Source organism: Perognathus longimembris, chromosome 27 (assembly GCF_023159225.1).
Source record: "Perognathus longimembris pacificus isolate PPM17 chromosome 27, ASM2315922v1, whole genome shotgun sequence".
Lineage (NCBI taxonomy): Eukaryota > Metazoa > Chordata > Mammalia > Rodentia > Heteromyidae > Perognathus > Perognathus longimembris.
Genome location: NC_063187.1, coordinates 4,275,922 through 4,296,109, shown reverse-complemented (window position 1 = coordinate 4,296,109; position 20,188 = coordinate 4,275,922). Strand labels below are relative to the sequence as shown.

Genomic DNA, 20,188 nt, shown 5'->3' with positions numbered 1-20,188 from the left:
TGGTCTGGGAGTTGTTCCGGCCTTCAGGGTTGTGTGTTCGGGGATTCCGTGTTCTTTGCTGCTGTTGTGTTCTTGCTTCCTTGTCTTGACATTTTGCTTTGTGTTTTCACACACACACACACACACACACACACACACACACACTCTTCTTTCTCCTCCTTCAGCGCATCTCTAATTTGCTGCCGGCGTGGTATTACAACTTTCGCGTCACCATGGCGACGTGGGGGGAGCCGGAGTTGCACTGCTGTGACAGTTCCACCATCAGCATGGTGACAGGTGAGTGGCAGGTGGGCTGGGGTCTCCTGAGAGATCGGGGCGGGGGGGGGGGCGAGGGGACACGAGACACTGAGCACTGGCTATCCCTCCACGGAAGGGCTGTGGCATCATTCCGGCCCTCCATCATCCGTGGAGTGAGATCTTCCCTTTCAAACTTCAACAATCTCATTTGTTTTCCTTTCATGTATTTTTTTTTAATTGTGATGGTAAAGGTGATGGACAGCGTGGCGACGGTTCCCTAAGTCAGGTCATGAGCGCATTTCTTTTTGGACCGTGTACCCCCTTCCCTCGCTCTCTCCCCCAGTTTTCCCCTCCTGTCCCCACCCACAAGTTGTCGAGTTCATTTTCCACATCGTGTCCAGGGAGGACCACGGCTGCCTTTGTTCACCCTCTGTCCCTCCATTTCTGTGCCTCCCCTCACTTCCCAAAGACAGAGAAACCAACACACAAGACAAAGGAAAAGAAAACAAAAACAGTAATAAAGAAAAAAACAACAACCTTCTTGTTTCATTTCCCAGAGCTCACTTCAATATTATTTCACATGATCAAATGCACATAGATGTTGTGCCTCTGTGTTCCTCCCGGAAGAGTACCCTCCTCTGTGTGAGTTCCTAGGAGCCTATATAATTTGTTACATTCCAATCTACACACACACACTTTTTTTCACCACCCAGTGTGTTTATTTGTAGGTTTGTAGTTACATTCTCGCTACCACAACTGAGGGAAAACTATGCTACCTGTTTCTCTGGGTCTGTCTTACATCGCTTAATAGAATCAACTTGTAAGGAGGATCTGCTTCCTAGAACCCAGCAATTCCACACCCGGGCATTTATCCAATCACCCCCAAACCAGGCCACACTAAAGCCACCAACACAACCATGTCCACTGCAGTGTTGTTTGCCATCGCCAAGGCAGAGAATCAGCTACATGTCCTCCCTCGGTGGATGAACGATTGAGAAAATGTAGATGCACAACGGAGTTCTACTCCTCCTTCAGAAAGCATGCCGCTGTCCCATTCCTTAATGGAAATGGCACTCTGAGTGAGGCCCCCTGGACTCAGTTTACCTCCTGAGCCATCCTCTTTGACCAGAGCTTTCACTGGAATCGATCAGAATACTAATGGAACCCCAGGCTTCCACAGGACGGGAAATGGATTTTCCCGCTGGGTGGTGCTCGTCTTTGCCCAGCGCCTTCTTTCTCCGGTCCCAGGAAGCCATTTCTAAAGACCCAGCCAGGGTGCTTGCAGTGGAGGCCGGTCGCAGGAATTGGGAAAGCCAGGCCTTGGGAAACAAGAGAGACCTAGATTTGAACCCTGGGCTCCACTTCTTTCCTGTCCTCCATGAGCTTTTCTAAGTCTAAAATGGGGGGAAGTTACTGAGGATGACTATCTAGTATTGTTACCTAGCATTCCTTCTCTCTTTAAATAAGGTAAAATCCAGAGTATAGAAGTGTGTGTGTGTGTGTGTGTGTGTGTGTGTGTGTGTAAAGCCCTGCGGTGTTCTCAAAGGAAGAAGTGTAAATGGGCAATCAACTTACGAGAAATGGATTGCTCAACCATCCGGATAGTGCAGATGAGAACTCTAGGAAAGGAGGAGCCACGTGATGGAAATGAAGGGTGATTTCTTAGGATCTCAGCCCTCGCCCGGCCTGCTGCTAAGAGACCAGAATGAGGATCCACAAACGCGCAGCGACACCTGGTGGACTGAAGAGAACAGTCATCGATCTCATTATTTTTTTTTCAATTTAAATTTTGGCGTACAGGTGATGTCCGTAAGAGTGACCTAAGTTAGGCAATGGGTACATTTCTTTTTGAACGGTGTTACCCTCTCCCTCATGTTCTCATGCTTCTTCATCTAGATTTTTTTTTAAATTTATTTTGGTCAGTCGTGGGGCTTGAACGCAAGGCCTGGGCACTGTCCCTGAGCCTCTCTGTGCTCAAGGCTGGCGCTCTACCACTTGAGCCACAGCTCCACTTGTCGTTTTTTTGGTGGTCCACTGGAGGTAAGAGTCTCAAAGGCCTCCAGGCCCTTCCCATGGGGTGCACTTTTAATTCCCTAAGTGAACTCTAGGAGTGCACCCCCCCCAACCCGGAGGCTGAGTCGCTTGCGTCTCAGCTGCCCTGTCTTCTCCTCACAGCTCCTGTGGCTCCAGAAATCACGTCGGTGGACTACGTCAACAGCCTGGTGTATGTCAGCTGGGCCTACGGGGGGGCCTCCACGGACCTGGTCCACTCTAGGCTGCTGCACTGGGCCGTGGTGGCTGAAGGCAGGAAGAAAATCCGAAAGAGCGTACGTGGTGGCTTTTATCAACCCCTCCCCCCAATCCAATCTTGAGGCTTGAACTCAGGGCCTGAGCACTGTCCCTGGCTTCTTTTTGCTCAAGGCTAGCACTCTGCCCCTTGGGCCACAGCGCCACTTCTGGCCACTTTCTATATCTGTGGTGCTGGGGAATCGAACCCAGGGCTTCATGGATACGAGGCGAGCACTCTTGCCACTAGGCCATATCCCCAGCCCCTTAAAGCCCTTCTTTTCCCCGAGCTGCCACATGTCGTGTAGAAAGGTGGGATGTAATCATGGAAAGAAAAGTGTGGGACTCACCTCTGCTTCTAGTGAGGACTTAGAGCCAGGAACCGATTTCTAAATACTCCAAGATGTCAGAAGTATACTGATGCTTTTGGCCTTTTGGGGTTTGTTTGTTTTTTGGGTAGTTTATGGGGTTTGAACTCGGGTCCTGGGCTGCTGTCCCTGAGCTTCTTTTTTGCTCAAGGCTGGCGCTCGACCCCTTGAGCCACAGCTCCACTGCTGGCTTTTTTTTTTTTTTTTTTTTTTTTGCTGGTTCATTGGAGATGAGAGTCTCATGGATTTTCCTGCCCCGGGGTGGGGGTGGGGGTGGGTGGGGGGCTGGTTTTGAACCTGCGATCCTCAGATCTCGGCTTCCTAAGGAGCTGGGATGACAGGCGGGAGCCACCAGAGCCCGACTATTATTATTATTATTATTATTATTGCTGTTGTTTTCCAGTCCTAGGCTTGAACTCGGGGCCTGGGTGCTGTCCCTAAGCTGTTTTTTTTTTTCCTTTTTCTTCTCTTTTCCTTTTCTTTTCATCCCCACTTCCAGCTTTTTTTTGGGGGGGGTGGGAGGGGTTGGTTCATTGCAGATCAGAGCCTGATGGGGGGTTTTCCTTCCTTCCCCGGGCTGGCTTTGAACCGCGATCCTCAGGGCTCAGCCTCCCGAGGGGCTGCAGGGCCCGGCCGGCTGTGCCTTCTGCATTTTTAGCAAGTGCACGCGGGTGAGTCTGTGTCGAAGCTGGGGTTCCGCTGCTCTGCTTGCAGGTGACCCGCAGCGTCATGACTGCCATCCTCAGTTTACCCCCGGGAGACGCCTACAACCTGTCGGTCACGGCTTGCACGGAGAGAGGAAGCAACACCTCCGCGCTCCGCCTGCTCAGGCTAGGTGAGAAGCCCGCGGGGCTGAGCTGCGCATGCGCCCTGGCCCGGGCAGGCACAGGTGTGCGAGCCTGACTAAGCTGCGCAAGCGCCACGGCCGGGACAGGCACAGGAATGGCGGTCCTGCCTGAGCTGCGCATGCGCCCTTCGGAAGACTGGCTGAGCTGCGCATGCACCCTGGCCGGGGCAGGCACAGGAATGGCGGTTCTGGCTGAACTGCGCATGCGCCCTTAGGAAGGGCAGGCACAGGTGTGTGAGCCTGACTAAACTGCGCATGCGCCATAGCCAGGGCAGGCACAGGAATGGCGTTCTGGCTGAGCTGCGCATGCGCCCTTAGGAAGGCCAGCCACAAGTGTGGGAGCCTAAGCTGCGCATGCGTCATGGCCGGGACAGGCACAGGAATGGCGGTTCTGGCTGAGCTGTGCATGAGCCATTGGCGAGGGAAGCACAGTGTGGCGTCCTGGATGAGCTGCGCATGCGTCCTTAGGAAGGCCAGGCACAGGAATGGCAGTCCTGGCTGAGCTGCGCTTGCGCCATGGCCGGGGCAGGCACAGGAATGGCGGTCCTGGCTGAGCTGCGCATGCGCCCATAGGAAGGGCAGGCACAGGTGTGTGAGCCTGACTAAACTGCGCATCGCGCCATGGCCGGGGAAGGCACAGGCATGGCGGTCCTGGCTGAGCTGCGCATGCGCATTGGCGAGGGAAGGCACAGCGTGGCGTCCTGGATGAGCAGCGCATGCGTCATGGGGGAGCAGAAACAGGAATGGCAGTCCTGGCTGAGCTAAGATTACACCATGGGGTGGGACAGGCACAGGAATGGCGGGCCCGGCTGAGCTGTGCATGCGCCATTGGGAGGAACGGGAATGGCGTTCTTGGCTAAGCTGCGCATGCGTCATGGGGGTGGGGCAGGCCTGGCTGAGCTGCGCATGCGCCTTGGGGTGGAGCAAGCACAGGAGTGGCGGGCCTGGCTAAGCTGCGCATGCGTCATGGGGGTGGGGCAGGCCTGGCTGAGCTGCGCATGCGCTTTGGGGGTGGGGCAGGCACAGGAATGGCGGGCCTGGCTGAGCTGCGCATGCGCTTTGGGGGTGGGGCAGGCACAGGAATGGCCCTGGGCTCTTTATCTCAAGGCCAGCGCTCTCCCAGCTTGAGCCACAGAGATACTCCCAGCTTTTTATACAAAGTAGTTCATGGGAGATCAGAGTCCCACAGACTTTTCCTGCCCAGGCTGGCCTTGAACCGTGATCCTCAGATCTCAGCCTCCTGAGTAGCTGGGATGACAGGCGTGAACCACCAGCGCCCGGCTTATTTTAATTTTCCAAACCCATATATATTATCTATTTCCCTTTCTTCTTCCTAATTCTGACTATACTTTTTTCCCCTCTGGCTGAATTATTATTATTATTTCTTTTTTTCTTTCCCTAGCCTTTTTGTTTTATTTTATTTTATTTCCCTTGTAAAGTACAGACAGACGTTCCTGCCTCATCCAGAAAGTTCTGTGTAGTCTGGAGAAAAGCATTGCCCAACTCCGGGACAGATGTGCACAAATGCTATGAATAGCTTGGGGCTGTAGGGACGCTGTAGTCGAAAAAGAGAAGTGGGAAGTGGAAGAGGGCAAAAAAAAAAAAAAAGAAATTAAACACTAAAAGGAGTCCGCCACTCTGCCTGGCGTCCTGAGCGGTGGATTGTGTCTTCCCCAGAGCCAGCGCCGGTCAAATCCCTCTTCGCCGTGAACAAGACGCAGACGTCGGTCACCCTGCTGTGGGTGGTGGACGGCCTGGCTGACTTCTTCCAAGTCCTCTGCCTGCAGCAGGCGGGCTGGGAACCCGGCTCGGAAACCCAACTCCAGGTACTGTGTCGCTTTGGTTTTTAGGTTTACTGGCAGGGAGGGGGATTCAGGCAATGTGTTTATCTTGTATTGATTGGTTCATTTAAAAAAACACACACACCATCTTTAAGGGCTGGGAATCTGGCCTAGTGGTAGAGCGCTCGCCTCGTATACATGAAGCCCTGGGTTCGAGTCCCCAGCACCACATAGATAGAAAAAGCCGGAAGTGGCGCTGTGGCTCAAGTGGTAGAGTGCTAGCCTTGAGCAAAAAGAAGCCAGGGACGGTGCTCAGGCCCTGAGTTCAAGCCCCAGGACTGGCCAAAAAACAACAAAACAAAACAAAATTAAAAATGATCTTTAAGTAGTTGTCCAAAAAGAGACAGAATGGGGGGGGGGAATGATTTGACCATCACATATATATATATATATTTCAATATGGCTGCCTCCAGAGAAGACAAAACAGGGCATCCCAGGGACCAGACAGAAAGAGACCTTTTTCACGACTAGCTAATTTTCCTTTTTATTTTTTTTTTAAACTGTTTCTCGGCGGCCCTCCCCCTGAACCCTGACACGCGGTGTGTTTTCCGTGTTTCCCCCCGCGTCTCCAGGAGCCTCTTGCCGTGTCTTCCCACATCACGACCGTTTCCAACCTTCTCCCCGCCACGGCCTACAACTGCTGCGTCTCGAGTGTCAGCCGGGACACCGCCAGCGCGCCCACCTTCATCGAGGTCTCCACCTTGGGTACTGCCTTTAATCCCGGCCGTTCCCTGTAACGTTCTCTCTCTCTCTCTCTCTCTCTCTCTCTCTCTTTCTCTCTCTCTCTATTCATGATCTAGCACATTCCATTGGCTTTGTGTGTATATTGATCCTGGGGCTGGAACTTGGGGGGGGGTCTGGGCGCTGTCCCTGATCTCGTATCACTCAAGGCTGAGGTTCTACCACGTGAGCCACAGCGCCACTCCTGGCTCTCTCTGGTGGTTCATTGGAGATAGGACTCTCACAGGACTTTCCCGCCCGGGCTGGCTTTGAACCACGATCCTCAGACCTCAGCCTCCTGAGTAGCTGGGATGACAGGCGGGAGCCACCAGCGCCTGACCTGACTTCCAGATGTTTTGGGGTTGTTTTTTTTTTCCACTCCATCACTCTCTTCTCACTTGGGTTGGCTTGTTTCCAGAACATTCTGGATGCTGAAGAGCTTAAGAAACAGACTCACATCTTCCCGTGTGCGTGTGCGTGCGCGTGTATGTGTGTGTGTGTGTGTGAATTCTTTTTAACATGACAGTTGAGCAGTAGACGGTCCCTATTGTCTTGAAGAAGAGCAATTATCATCCACTCATTGCTCTTAAGATGAAATGCAAAGTAGCCAGGCACTGGTGGCTCCCGCCTGTCATCCCGGCTACTCAGGAGGCTGACATCTGAGGATCGTGGTTCAAGGCCAAGCCCAGGCAGGAGAGTCTATGAGACTCTGATCTCCAATGAACCACCAGAAAACCAGAAGCGGCGCTGTGGCTCAAGGGGTAGAGCGCCAGCCTTGAGCTGAAGAGCTCAGGGACGGCGCCCCAGGCCCCGAGTTCAAGACCTAAGACGGGCTCTGCCCACTGCCGCCTTGCACGACTCCTCCTCACCGGCACAGGGGGGGGGGGGGGGGCCTTGTGTCTCTAGCTGTGGAGATGAACGGGAACGTGGTGGCGATCTCGGTGCTCGCCCTGCTCAGCACATTGCTCATCGCCCTGCTGCTTCTCACCCTCCTCATCCTCAGGAAGAAACACCTGCAGATGGCCAGGTAAGCCCGGTGTGCCCGGTGTGCCCATTCACCAGCGCACAGATACATGTAGATCGTGCACGACCGGGAGATTTCCACACACACACACACACACACACACACACACTCTCCTGTCCAACCAGTGCTACGCCTGCTCGCCTGTTGCTATTATTCCTGTGATCAAACTCTGTGTGTGTGTGTGAGTGTGTGTGTGTGTGTGTCTTAATTAGAGGTAGAGTCACATGGACTTTCCCGTCCCAGGCTGGCTTTGAACCGTCAGCCTCCTGGATAGCTAGGATGACAGGCGTGAGCCTCCAGTGTCCAGCTACCCTGTTTCATTTTTATTTTTTAATTTATCGAATGAGGATCCAGCAAGAACTCCTTTTGCTTGGGGGTGGTGGGGGGGCACCAGAAAACGAGCTCTCTGTCTGGCGCTCATCTTGGGGTCCGTGGCTTCTTTCACGCAGAGAGTGTGGCGCCCGGACCTTCGTCAACTTTGCGTCCCTGGAGCAGGACGGAAAACTTCCCTATAATTGGTGAGTACTGCCTGTGTGGACAGCTTAGCCCTGTGTGTGTGTGCGCGCGCACACGCGTGTGCAAAGTGACCATTCCTCTCACGGCGGAGGGGAGGGGACGACGCGGTTTCCCCTGCCCGTCCTATCCCGGTCTCGTTGTCTGGTGGACTGTCATGGGCTCCATCTTCACAAGAGACCCCGTCTCAAACTGCCGACCGAGGATGGTGCTGCACCTCTGCCGTCCCAGCCAAGCTACGGGCCTAAATAAGGAGGACCACAAGCCGTGCCCGCCAGCACACAGAAACACTCGACCTCTCCCCCAAATAACTAACACGGGGGCGTCTGCGTCACAGGGGTGAGGCCCTGAATTCAGCCCACCCCCCCCCACCTCACTGTGACCGGCACAGTAATAACGGCCTGAGAAAACCAACGAAGGGGCAGGGAAGGTGGGCATTTTAGACGCCATTGGCACACAGAGGCACACTCATTCAAAATGAGGGTCCCCCCCCCCCGATTCTGGGCACGCGTCCGTGAAAGCACGTTAGGCTTGCACGCCGACAGGTTGCGGGACGCTGTTGTGTTTGGACGGCAGTGGAGGCGGCGGCGGTGTGGATTGATCTCCGGGGGATCCGCCGGGTGTGCGTGTCTCCGTGGTGTGTGCCACTAACTCTCGCGAGTGTTCTTTTGTCATCTGTTATGATTAATACAGGCGTAGGAGCGTCTTTGCTTTGTTAACCCTGCTACCTTCCTGCCTTTGGACTGATTATCTCTTGGCATTTTATATTAATCCCTGGTAAGTGATTTCTTTTCTTTTCCTTCCTCCCTCCCTCCCTCCCTCCCTCCCTCCCTCCCTCCCTCCTTCCCTCCCTTTCTTTTCTCTCTCCCTTTCCTTCCTTCCTTCCCTCCTTCCTTCCTTCCTCCCTCCCTCCCTCCCTCCCTCCCTCCCTTCCTTCCTTCTTTCCTTCTTTCCTTTCTTCCTTCCTCCTTTCTCCTCCCTCTCTCCCTCCCTCCCTCCTTTCTCCTTCCTCCCTCCCTTCCTTTCTTTCTTTCCTCACCCAGCCTGTAATCTAACCAAGTCTTCAAATTTTACCTTTTGAGCATCTCAGATTCGTCATCTCGAGTGTAAATGCATGGAAAATAGAGGATGGTTCCCAGATTTTCTCAGTGGTGGGCACGGTTTCTTCTTGTGATATTCCTGGATTTTTCTTTCTTTTTTTTTTTTTTTTGGTTTATTACCAGTTATTTCTCTCTTGGTTGAGTCCGTCTTCTGGCCTGTCATCGCCGTAGAAGTCATTTTTGTCTTTCTCCTTCTCATCTCCATTCAGTAGAGGATTGCGTATTTCCAAGAAAGTAGAAATGTAGGGAGACAGCGAAACCACAGGCCACCTTCTGCATTCGGATCCCCTTGCTTTTGTCATCCTCTGGCCTCGCCGACAACTTCACAACTAGCTGTGTGCAAACCTCTTTTAACAACCACCTCATTGAATTCTCCACCACGTGTCTTAGCCCCTTCAGTTGTCTTAAGGTCACATACAGGGCCTTGAACTCTGGGCACTGTCCCTGAGCTCTTTTTGCTCAAGGCTAGTGCTTTACCCCTTGAGCGATAACTCTATTTCTGGATTTTTCTGTGGTTCATTGGAGATGAGAGTCTCATGGAGTTTCCTGCTTGGGCTGGCTTTGAACCACCATCCTCAGATCTCAGTTTCCTGAGTAGCTGGGATGACAGGCGTGAACCACCAGCATCCAGCTTCACGTTCTGCCTTCCTAACACTCCAAAGCCACTGGCTGTCACTAGACAAAGTCAACGTGGGATTTCTAAAATGAACTTCCCGTCACCAAGCTGAATAAAAACGATGATCACGAGATATTTCTTTGGGTGCCCATGTACCCTAAATGATATAGCTAACATAGTAGTTGTTGTTGTTGTGTCTGTTTTGAAAGGATGGGAGAGAATGATTAGGTCTCCTAGATTCGCAGGGTGGAAGACAAAGAAGTTGAGGGAGAAAATAAAAGGCAGGAAGAGAACCATTGAATGGATTGTTTTTACCCAGAATGAAAACAATCTGGATACTGGAAATGTGATTCATACCTTTGCGGTGTTTTATCATTCCTCACCTCTATGGTAGTAGAATTCTCCACAATTCCACCCCAATTTCCATCTCCCACATCCAATTCTCCAACCAGGACCCCCCCCCCCCACCGAGGTCACCCCTACCTAGTTAAGAAATTCGTCATGGAACCAGCCACCGAGTGAAACCGGAAGGATCACGTGACTTCCATAGGTGGTGTCAGTTCCGTTGCACAAGTATTTCATTGGCCATTTGATTCTATGAACTCAGAACGGGGCGTGGTCCCTGTGGGTGGGTAGGGAGCTAGCCTGTTCATGGCCCTGAGGTCGTGACCTAGCCTATGACCCCTAGACTGTGAGCTTGCTCTAAGAGAAGCTGAAGCTCTGTATCTCACTCTGCTGGAGGTTCAGAGGGTAGAAGCATCTGGATGCAAAGATTTTAAGCATAATGAAACACCTTGCTCCCTCCCACTACTCACCCTAGAGCAGGACATTTTCCTAGAGATGTTTGTTTTCTAGAGATAACCTATATTTACTCACATCAGGTGTGTGGTTGAGGATGTTTTCATGCTTGTCATTTTTATAAGACATTGGCTATTATTATAGCAGTAAGTGATTTAACTTATGTTCTTCCCGCTCCCCCCGCCCCTTGGATGAAAACAAGTACCCTGCTTAGCCCCAAATGAATGTATGGTAGAGTTGGTTGATTGACTATTCATTTAAAAAGCATAGCATGTTCTAGTTTTTCAGATAGTTTAAAACTTCGTTTCAAGAGATGAGAATTTCTACCACATATACCCACACCAGTAGCCCAAGACCCCATTGCCTATGAAAATGTCGGAAGACTAAATAAGAAGACTTTAAGCCTTTCAAAAACAAGTCAGCATTACACATTCGCATTATTTCTCCCCACTACTCTTCTTTCTTGTCTGAAAAGCTTGGAGAAATCAAGCAGAAATCAACACCTGCGTGTACTACAGAACATTTCAGCAGAACCAGGAGCTGAAATGTGAATTTCTAGAACTCAATCTGGGGGCGCAAATATGAAAGATATTTTTTTTAAATGCAGGTATGGGGCTGGGAATGTGGCCTAGTGGCAAGAGTGCTTGCCTAGCATGCATGAAACCCTGGGTTCGATTCCTCAGCACCTCCTATACAGAAAAAGTCAGAGGTGGCGCTATGGCTCAAGTGGCAGAGTGCTAGCCTTGAGCAAAAAGAAGCCAGGGACAGTGCTCAGGCCCTGAGTTCAAGCCCCAGGACTGGCCAAAGTGCAGATATGTTCCTGCAAAACACACACACACACACACACACACACACACACACGCAAGAGTTTGATATTATCATCGTTATCTTCTCGCGTAAGAAGTAATTTGAATAAGCCCGAGGTCCTTCTAATGAGAATTAAATAAAGTTGAGGTGCCTACAGTTGTATATGGAAAGCTCTTTTCATTTAATCATATATAGCAGGAATTTAATCATAGCAGGAATCAATTGTCTCACTCTGATATATTTTGTCCTTTTTTCCTTCTTTTAATTCTCAGGAGTAAAAATGGTTTGAAGAAGAGAAAACTGACTAAGTAAGTGTATATTAGTCTTTCGTTTAATTGTTTTCAACTTACAGGTTCTGACTTCCCAAGTTAAGAAAGATCGGCTGTGGGGGCTGGAAATATGGCCTAGTGGTAGAATGCTTGCATCATATACATGAAGCCCTGGGTTCGATTAGCGAGGGTATACAGGAAATCCTTGCCGTTCTGTGTTTGAAATTCCATGCTTATATTAGGAAAAAACTTTCTTTTGCTTAACTTTATTTGATCGTATAATTCATTGCTTTGAATTCAATGCCGTCTTAGAAAACCCTTTGTAAGAAACAGGTAAGGACACATCTCTAGCCAGGCGGTGGAATGGTAAAATTGAAATTTAGGATGCTGGTGGGTGAAAATTAACCCATCCGTTGACTTCAAATACTTTCCTTTGTTAAAGGCCTTTGTTTGTTTAAAAAAAACAAACAAAAACCCTACATTAAAAAAAAAGAGTGACTGGGTTCGATTCCCCAGCACCACATATACAGAAAACGGCCAGAAGTGGCGCTGTGGCTCAAGTGGCAGAGTGCTAGCCTTGAGCAAAAAGAAGCCAGGGACAGTGCTCAGGCCCTGAGTCCAGGGCCCAGGACTGGCAAAAACAAACAAAAACACAAATATAATGTATAATAGAATGCATATACTATATATAATGTATAGATATAATATATTTTCAATTATTTCCTTTTTCTTTTGAATTCTTCTTTGTAATGGCAATCTATTAGTAACTAGTAACTTAAAGCAAAAAGAACGTCACATTAGGAAATCAATCTCAGGAAAGCGTACCTCTCTGAAGAGTCACCGTCACCCGTGACATAGATTTTTTTTTTTTCCGGGCCTCTAATGTTCATCTCTTTGTCTTTGGCAAAGCCCGGTTCAGCTGGATGACTTTGATTCCTACATCAAGGACATGGCCAAAGATTCGGACTACAAATTTTCTCTACAATTTGAGGTGAGTGAATGAAGTATCTTGTCGCTGCTGTAGATGGGGAGGGTTTGGGGTGGCAGAGGAGGGGTGGGAATGCAGGATGGCGATGGGGAATGAATGATGCAGACAGGGAATGAATGATTCCGATGGGGACTGAAGGATGGGCGTGGTCGTGGAGTGAGATGAGTCTCCCGGACTTTCCTGCCTGGGGTCGGCTTCCAGTCTCCATCCTCAGCTCTCAGCCTCCCGAGCAGCCCGGGGTGACAGGCGTGAGCCATGGGTGCCCTGCTGTCTTCGTCCTTTCCATTACCCTTTCCGAGCCAGGCAGTGGAACACCCCACCCCCCCCCATTCTCGTGTCCTCTGCCCCCCACCCCTGCCCGGCCACTGCTTTGGGATTCCATTTTGCCCATTGACTTTCAAGCACCCTTGGGCTCCATGCCTGGTTTCTGGGGGATACAGCTGACCTTTCCCTCTCCCCAAATATCCTCACATGCGCAGAGCCCCAGGACTCGCGGGGGTGGGGGGGTGGGAGGGGCTGAGAGCCGTTCACTGCACTCCTCCGTGTGCATTATGCAAATTGAACTGCGGGTCTGGATTTCCATACATTACCATACATCACCATATGCATTTCCTGGGACTCGCTAATCCGCGTTCACTGAGTAAATTAAATCCCTTCCCTCTGGGTCTGGTTTTTTGAGGTCTGCTGGAATAATTAACAAACACACTCACATTTTGATTGACCTTCTGGGAGAAATGTAGAGCAGGAAAGTCCGCGAGACTCTCTTCTCCAATGACCCACCAGAAACCGGAAGTGGCGCTGTGGCCCGAAATGGTGGCTGACAACTGCACAACCTTAGGTTCGATTTCCAGCCAAGGCCAGCACCACACAAGCCAAGTGCATGCCGTCCAACAAACAATGAGCCCGCGGAGTCCACGCTGTACCCCAAATCTCACACCCCTTCCCTTCTGTCTTGCTTCCAGGAGTTGAAGCTGGTTGGCCTGAACATCCCACATTACGCGGCTGACCTGCCCCTGAACCACTGCAAGAACCGCTACACCAACATCCTGCCCTGTAAGGCCTGCCCCCTCCCCCTCCCCAGGGACCAGGCCCAGCCCCTCCACCTCCATGCTGTCTGTGAGGTCACGTACACACACACACACACACACACACACACACACACACACCCAGGCCCTCCGGCATGGAGGAAGATTTCACTAGTGCTTTCTAATGAATCCTATCTGAGCAGAAAACCAAGCCATTTGGTTCTGTAGCAACAACCAAACAACTTAGCTGAGGCTGGGTGTTGGTGGCTCACGCCTGTCATCCCAGCTACTCGGGAGGCTGAGATCTGAGGATCACAGTTCAAAGCCAGCCCGGGAAGGAAAGTCTGAGAGACTCTGATCTCCAATGAACCACGAGAAAAAAAAAAACAAAAATCAGAAATGGAGGTGTGGTTCAGATGGTGAAGTTAAAAAGATCAAGGAGAGCAACCAGGTCTTCAAGCCCCAGGACAGGCACAGAAGAAAGGAAGGGAGGGAGGGAGGGAGGAGGGAGGGAGGGAGGGAGGGAGGGAGGGAGAGAGGGAGGGGAGGAGGAAGGAAGGAGGAAGGAAGGAAAGGAAGGAAGGAAGGAAGGAAGGAGAGGAGAGGAGGAAATGAGGGATGAAGGAAGGAATCAAGGAAAGAGAGAGAAAGAAAGAGAAAAAAGGAAGGAAAGAAAGCAAAGCAAAGGATGCTTGGAAAATCACCACATATCGACTTGAACCACATCATTTTCAAAGGCCCCGGCTGTGGAGTGCCTATAATAAATGGATCCATGCACGACGGCTTGATCTGACCTTGTACTGCAGTGGCGAGGGTCGAGAGCCATTTTCCTCAGGGCTGGGGATATGGCCTAGTGGCAAGAGTGCCTGCCTCGGATACACGAGGCCCTAGGTTCGATTCCCCAGCACCACATACAGAAAATGGCCAGAAGCGGCGCTGTGGCTCAAGTGGCAGAGTGCTAGCCTTGAGCAAAAAGAAGCCAGGGACAGTGCTCAGGCCCTGAGTCCAAGGCCAGGACTGGCCAAAAAAAAAAAAAAAAAAAAAAGCCATTTCCTCCTCTCCTGACGTGAAGCTCTGTTGTCTTCCCGTCCCTCACAGACGACTTCAGTCGGGTGAAGCTGGTCTCGGTGAACGGAGAGGAAGGTGCCGACTACATCAACGCCAACTACATTCCCGTAAGAACAACGACAGCATCCAGGCCCCCGCCCGTCATCCCAGCTCCTCGGGAGGCTGAGATCTGAGGATCAGGGTTCAAAGCCAGCCTGGGCAGGAAAGGTCCGTGAGACTCTGATCTCCAAGGAACCCACCAGAAAACCAGAAGCGGCGCTGTGGCTCAAGGGGTAGAGCGCCAGCCTTGAGCACAAAGAGCTCAGGGACGGCGCCCAGGCCCTGAGTTCAAGCCCCAGGACCGAAACCGCCCCCCCCCCCAAAAAAAAAGAAAAAGAAAAGAAATAAGATCCCAGCTCACTGGGGCTCCATGCACCCATAGATGTCATAAATCACTATCACAATCAGAAAGCCTCCCAGACACGAGGCGTAGCAATGGCGCCCTCCCGCCTGGGCCATGCCCCCGGCCAGGTTTTCGCCACCACCACCCCCCCCCCCCCCGTCCCGTTCATCTCTGCCCTCCGATGCACTGGGCACCCTGCTTGATGGTGTTCCCTTTGTCCCTTGGAGTCCCTCAGGGGTACAACTCGCCCCAGGAGTACATTGCCACGCAGGGCCCCCTGCCCGAAAACCAGGAGCGACTTCTGGAAGATGGTCCTGCAGCAGAAATCCCAGATGATTGTCATGCTCACGCAGTGCAACGAGAAAAGGAGGGTGGGTAGGCAGCCCCCTCCCCTTCCCCGTCCTCCCCCCCCTCCCCACCCCCCCCAGCCCGCCCACCCTGGGGAGCTCCCTTGTAAAACCCCGGGGCACGTCTTTCCGCGCCTCACCACTGGGGGGCGCTGCCGCGTGCCTTCCAGGTCAAGTGCGACCACTACTGGCCGTTCACCCCCGAGCCCACGGCCTACGGAGACATCACTGTGGAGATGCTGTCGGAGGAAGACAAGGAGCACTGGGCCTGCAGACGCTTCCGGGTCCATTACGTGAGTCCCCCCCCCCCCGGAAACTCACTTGTGCTAGATTCCCTCCCCCCCCCCAGAAATAAGCCGGGGTGCTCACACGCCTGTCATCCGGCCACTCAGGAGGCTGAGGTCTGAAGGTTCGCAGTTGGAGGCCAGCTCAGGGTAGGGAAAGTCCGTGAGACTCTGATCTCCAAGGAACCAGCAACAAAGGAAAACAAGCGAAGAAAACAGCGCCCAGGCCCCGAGTTCAAGCCCGGGATGGGCACAAACCAAATCAAAACCCATCGGCCCAATGTCCCCCCTTCCTGGGTTGCTGGATTTGAAGGAGCCCTGGAGTTTTTTTCCACCTGATCTCTGCCTTTTTCTGGGGGGGGGGGGTGAGGGGAAGAGGGGGTAACTGCGAGCTCTATCACCCAGCGATCATAAATCAGTGGGGGGAATGATTTCAACCACCCCAGGGTCAACCCAGGCGGAAGACATCCGTCCTCCTCCCTTGTTACAATAAAGGCTGTGTTGTTTGTGGGATTTGAACTCAGGGCCTGGGCGCTGCCCTGCCTGAGCTTCTTTGTGCTCAAGGCTGGCGCTCTACCACTTGAGCCACAGCGCCACTTCTAGCTATTTTCTTTTTCTTTTTTGCTGGCTCACTGGAGAGCAGAGTCTCAGGGACTTTCCTGCCCCGGCTGGCTTTGAACTACCATCCTCAGATCCTAACCTCCTCCCCCCCCCACACCCCACCCCAGGCCGACGAGACGCAGGACGTGACGCACTTTAACTACACGCGTGGCCCGATCACGGGGTACCCAGCGCCAACGCCGCCGAGAGCATCTTGCAGTTTGTATACCTGGTCCGGCGGCACGCCAGCAAGAGCAAAGGCCCTGTGGTCATTCACTGCAGGTAAGCAGCTCTGTGTGTGTGTGTGTGTGTGTGTGTGTGTGGTGTGTGTGTGTGTGTGTGTGTGTTTGCTGGTCCTGGGCCTTGAACTCAGGGCCTGGGCACTGTCCCTGAGCTCTTCAGCTCAAGGCTGGCGCTCTACCTCGTGAGCCACAGCACCACTTCTGCTTTTCTGGTGGTTCGTTGGAGATAAGAGTCTCACAGACTTTCCTGCCCAGGGCTGGCTTTGAACCGCGATCCTCAGGTCTCAGCCTCCTGAGTAGCTGGGATGACAGGCGGGAGCCCGGATGCTTTGTTACACGAGGGAAACATCCACGTTTCATGAAGACATCATTCCCCCGGGCAGCAGGGAAACGCCGAGCGATAAAGAGCCACCATTCGGTCCTCAGGACCCCGAGACCCGAGGATCGGGGTTCAAAGCCACCCGGGGCAGACAAATCCCGCAGACTCTTATCTCAATGAACTGGCAAAAACCTGGAGTCGGGACGTGGCTCAAGTGGTAGAGCGCCAGCCTTGAGGGTGGGGGAGGGGGAAACAAAAAAGCCAAGTGAGAACGTGAGGACATGAGTTCAAATCTTAATCGACCCCTGCTGCCCCCCCACCCCAAATAAGCTAACTTGGGGGGGGGTGGCTGGGAGGGGCTCAGCCTGACGGGGGGGGGGTTTGCCCTCCTCTGCCTTGCTCTGCAGCGCGGGCGTGGGGCGGACCGGAACCTTCATCGCCCTGGACAGACTCCTGCAGCACGTGCGGGACCACGAGGTTCGTGGACATCCTGGGCTGGTGTCGGAGATGCGCGCGCACAGGATGTGCATGGTGCAGACGGAGGTGTGCGAGATACGCCCTCCCCCCCTCCCTCCCTCCCTCCCTCCCCTCCCTCTGCAGACTCTGCCTTGGGTCCACGGCTCCCGGGGCTTCCTTCCTCCCGCTTTCCCCACCGCGGCCACCAGGTGGCAGCAGAGCCAAGCCCCAGGCGCGCCCGCGTGGTCCAAGGGGGTCGAGCACCTGCCAGCTTTGAGTGGAAGAAGAGCTGAGGACAGCGCCCAGGCCCCCCCCCCCGCCCCCGAGTTCAAGCCCCCCACCCCCCCCGGGCCCCGCGGCCCCTCTGAGCCGGGTCTCTGCGCAGGAGCAGTACATCTTCATCCACCAGTGCGTGCAGCTCATGTGGAGGAAGAAGAGGCAGCAGTTCCGCATCAGCGACGTCATCTACGAGAACGTGAGCAAGTCCTAGCCCCCCGGTGAGCGACCGCCGGCCCGCCTGGAACAGCCTAGAACAGTCTAGAAGCCACGCTAGCGATGAGACCCCCCTCCCCGCCCCCCCCCCCCCGAGAACAGCCGGGGGCGGGAGGGAGGCAGAAGGAGCGGCCTTTACAACCAGCTGTCTCAAATTTGGGGGGTCCTCCGGATTGTGTGGGGAGGGGGAGGGGGGTGGCCCGGCTGGTGGGCAGACAGCAGCGGGGACTTCCCCACTCAGAACCTTGAGGGGCCCTGGCATCCGGGCCCCGGGTGCCAATGCCATCTCTACCTTCAGCGTGTCCGGGGATGGCAGCGGGGCACCAGGGCCGCAGGTTCAAGACCACCCACCAGCTCTCCCCCCCATCCCACCCCCCCACCCCTCGGGACGTGGGACAGCGTGGGACGTGGGCCGTGTCTCTGCGATCGATCGCCGGCTCCTGAAGCCCGCACCCCAGGAGAGAGCTCGGCGGGGGGGGGTGCGGCCGGCAGCCGTGACACCCCCTCCCCCCCTCCCCGCCCCCCGAGATTGAAGCCTCAGGCCTGGGCAGCGACGGTGGCTTCTCCACAGAGAAGATATCAAAACGGACTCTCGTGGCAATTGTGAATCCGTGTGTGTGTGTGTGTGTGTGTGTGCGTGCTATGTCCTGAGGATTAAGAGGAGGAACCTATGGACAAAAGGACATTGTGTTGTTGCCGGTCCCGGGACTTGAACTCGGGGCCCCTGAGCGTCTTTCACGCAAGGCTGGCGCCCGACCGCTTAGAGCCGCAGCTCCGTTTCTGGCTGTTTCCCTGTCATTCCTTGGAGTTCAGAGCCCCCCGGACGTTCCAGGCCCGGGGCTGGCTTCGAACCGTGATCCTCGGCTCCCGGCCTCCCGAGCGGCTGGGGTGCGGGCGCCGGGCTGCCGCGTCTCTCATGTCCTCGTTTGTGTTGGAAATAAAACACAAAGCGCTGTCTCCCCGTGGGGCTCCGGTGGCTTTCTTTCGGGGCGTCCCCTCCCCCGATCCCGTGGACTGTGTGGAACCGTTCAGCACCCGCCCGCCGGGAGCGGGGTGATGGGAGCCAAGTCCGCAGCCCGGCCGGGCCACCGTGGCTTGGCGGGGGGGGGGGGGGGGGGGCGGGGGGGGCGGGGGGCACCTGCCAGCGACAGCTCGGGCTCTGCGGGAACCATCAGCTTCCATCACCCTCCCTCCCCCTCCTCCTCCCCCCCCCTTCCCACCTCCCAGCTCTGATCATCACCTGAATCCCCACCACACAGGAGCTGACGGGCAGGGACCGGGTGACATTCGCTAGATTCTCTCGCCCGCGCGAGGGATCGGGGAGAAACTACAAAACGAACACGCGCCTTGGTGTGGCCCCCGGGCTGAGCGGCCTTGGGCAGAGGGAAAGCAAAGCCCTTCATCAAAGTTTCATGCGGTTGTTTTGTCTTTCTTCACCGGGAGGGATCGAATAATGCCTGGGTTGGGGTTGGCAAACCCAACCCGACCCACACCAAAAAGGTTTGCCCAGGGGTTCCACGGCGGACAGAGAGGCCGAGACCACAAGGGGGGTCCCCCAGAGCCCGTGCCCGTGACTCCTCTGGGGTCTCTGTCAACCACCCCTCCCTGGCTCTCGGGGCGATGAGACCTCGCTCAGCTGAACGGTCGGCTCACGGGCAGCCGGGGCCAGCAGGTCGTAACGAAAGGCCCCCGTGTGCAAGAATCCAGCGTGCTTGTGCGTCTTGCACACACACACACACACACACACACACACACACGGACACTGGGCTGGAGCGGCCGCAGCAACCTGCTTTAGCATTCGGGAGGGAGGGAGGGAGGGAGGGAGGAGGAGGGAGGAGGCCTCCGGATGTCTGCATTATTCATTAGGTTTGTAAAGCATCATTTGAGCAGCCCTCTGTCCTGAGCAAGCACCTGCCGCTCAGACGCCCGCTAGGATTCCTCATGGCCGCCGAGCAAGGAGGGGGTCCGCTGAGGAACAACTGAGGGCTCATTGATCCATCTACGGACCGCCATCCACACAGCCCGGGCCGATCGTTGTTGCCTCACGGAAGAACCACCACCACACACACACACACACACAAACACACACACACACACACACAGAGTAACGGACCAGGTCACACCGTTCACGCGCCTGTCATCCCAGCGACTCCGGAGGCTGAGATCTGAGGATCGCGGTTCAAAGCCAGCCCCCCCCGGGCAGGAAAGTCCCTGAGACTCTCAGTCTCCAATGAACCGCCAGAAAAACCACAAGGGGCGCTGTGGCTCAAGGGGTAGAGCCGCCGGCCTCGAATCCAAGAGCTCAGGACATGCGCCCGGGGCCCTGAGTTCAAGCCCCGGACTGGGGAAATGAAGAAGCCCTGCGTGACCGCTCGTGTTTCCTGTGGGTTAGCCCTGGAATTGGCGATCTCTTTTTTTTTCTTTGGTGGTGGGTGGTGTTTCTCATTTCAAGATCATCTGTACCCTCCCACACCCTGAAACTAAAGATGGCGCTTCCTGCCCTGACCTAGAATGCCCCCCCCATGGTTCTGACAGGAAAGGCCGGAGCTGGCGGGGGGC

General features: G+C 54.2%; 1 protein-coding gene across 1 annotated transcript; it reads left to right on the top strand.

The window, feature by feature from the left end:
- Positions 1 to 6,157: 6,157 nt before the first annotated feature.
- Ptpro (protein tyrosine phosphatase receptor type O) lies at positions 6,158 to 17,627 on the top strand. The gene is given in 14 exon segments (XM_048335171.1): positions 6,158 to 6,284; positions 7,206 to 7,326; positions 7,773 to 7,841; positions 11,430 to 11,465; positions 12,336 to 12,417; positions 13,377 to 13,467; positions 14,538 to 14,614; positions 15,125 to 15,175; positions 15,177 to 15,260; positions 15,407 to 15,529; positions 16,249 to 16,285; positions 16,288 to 16,402; positions 17,089 to 17,224; positions 17,523 to 17,627. Coding segments are annotated over 13 exon segments (1,119 nt in total). The 5' UTR covers positions 6,158 to 6,284; positions 7,206 to 7,213.
- Positions 17,628 to 20,188: the final 2,561 nt, after the last annotated feature.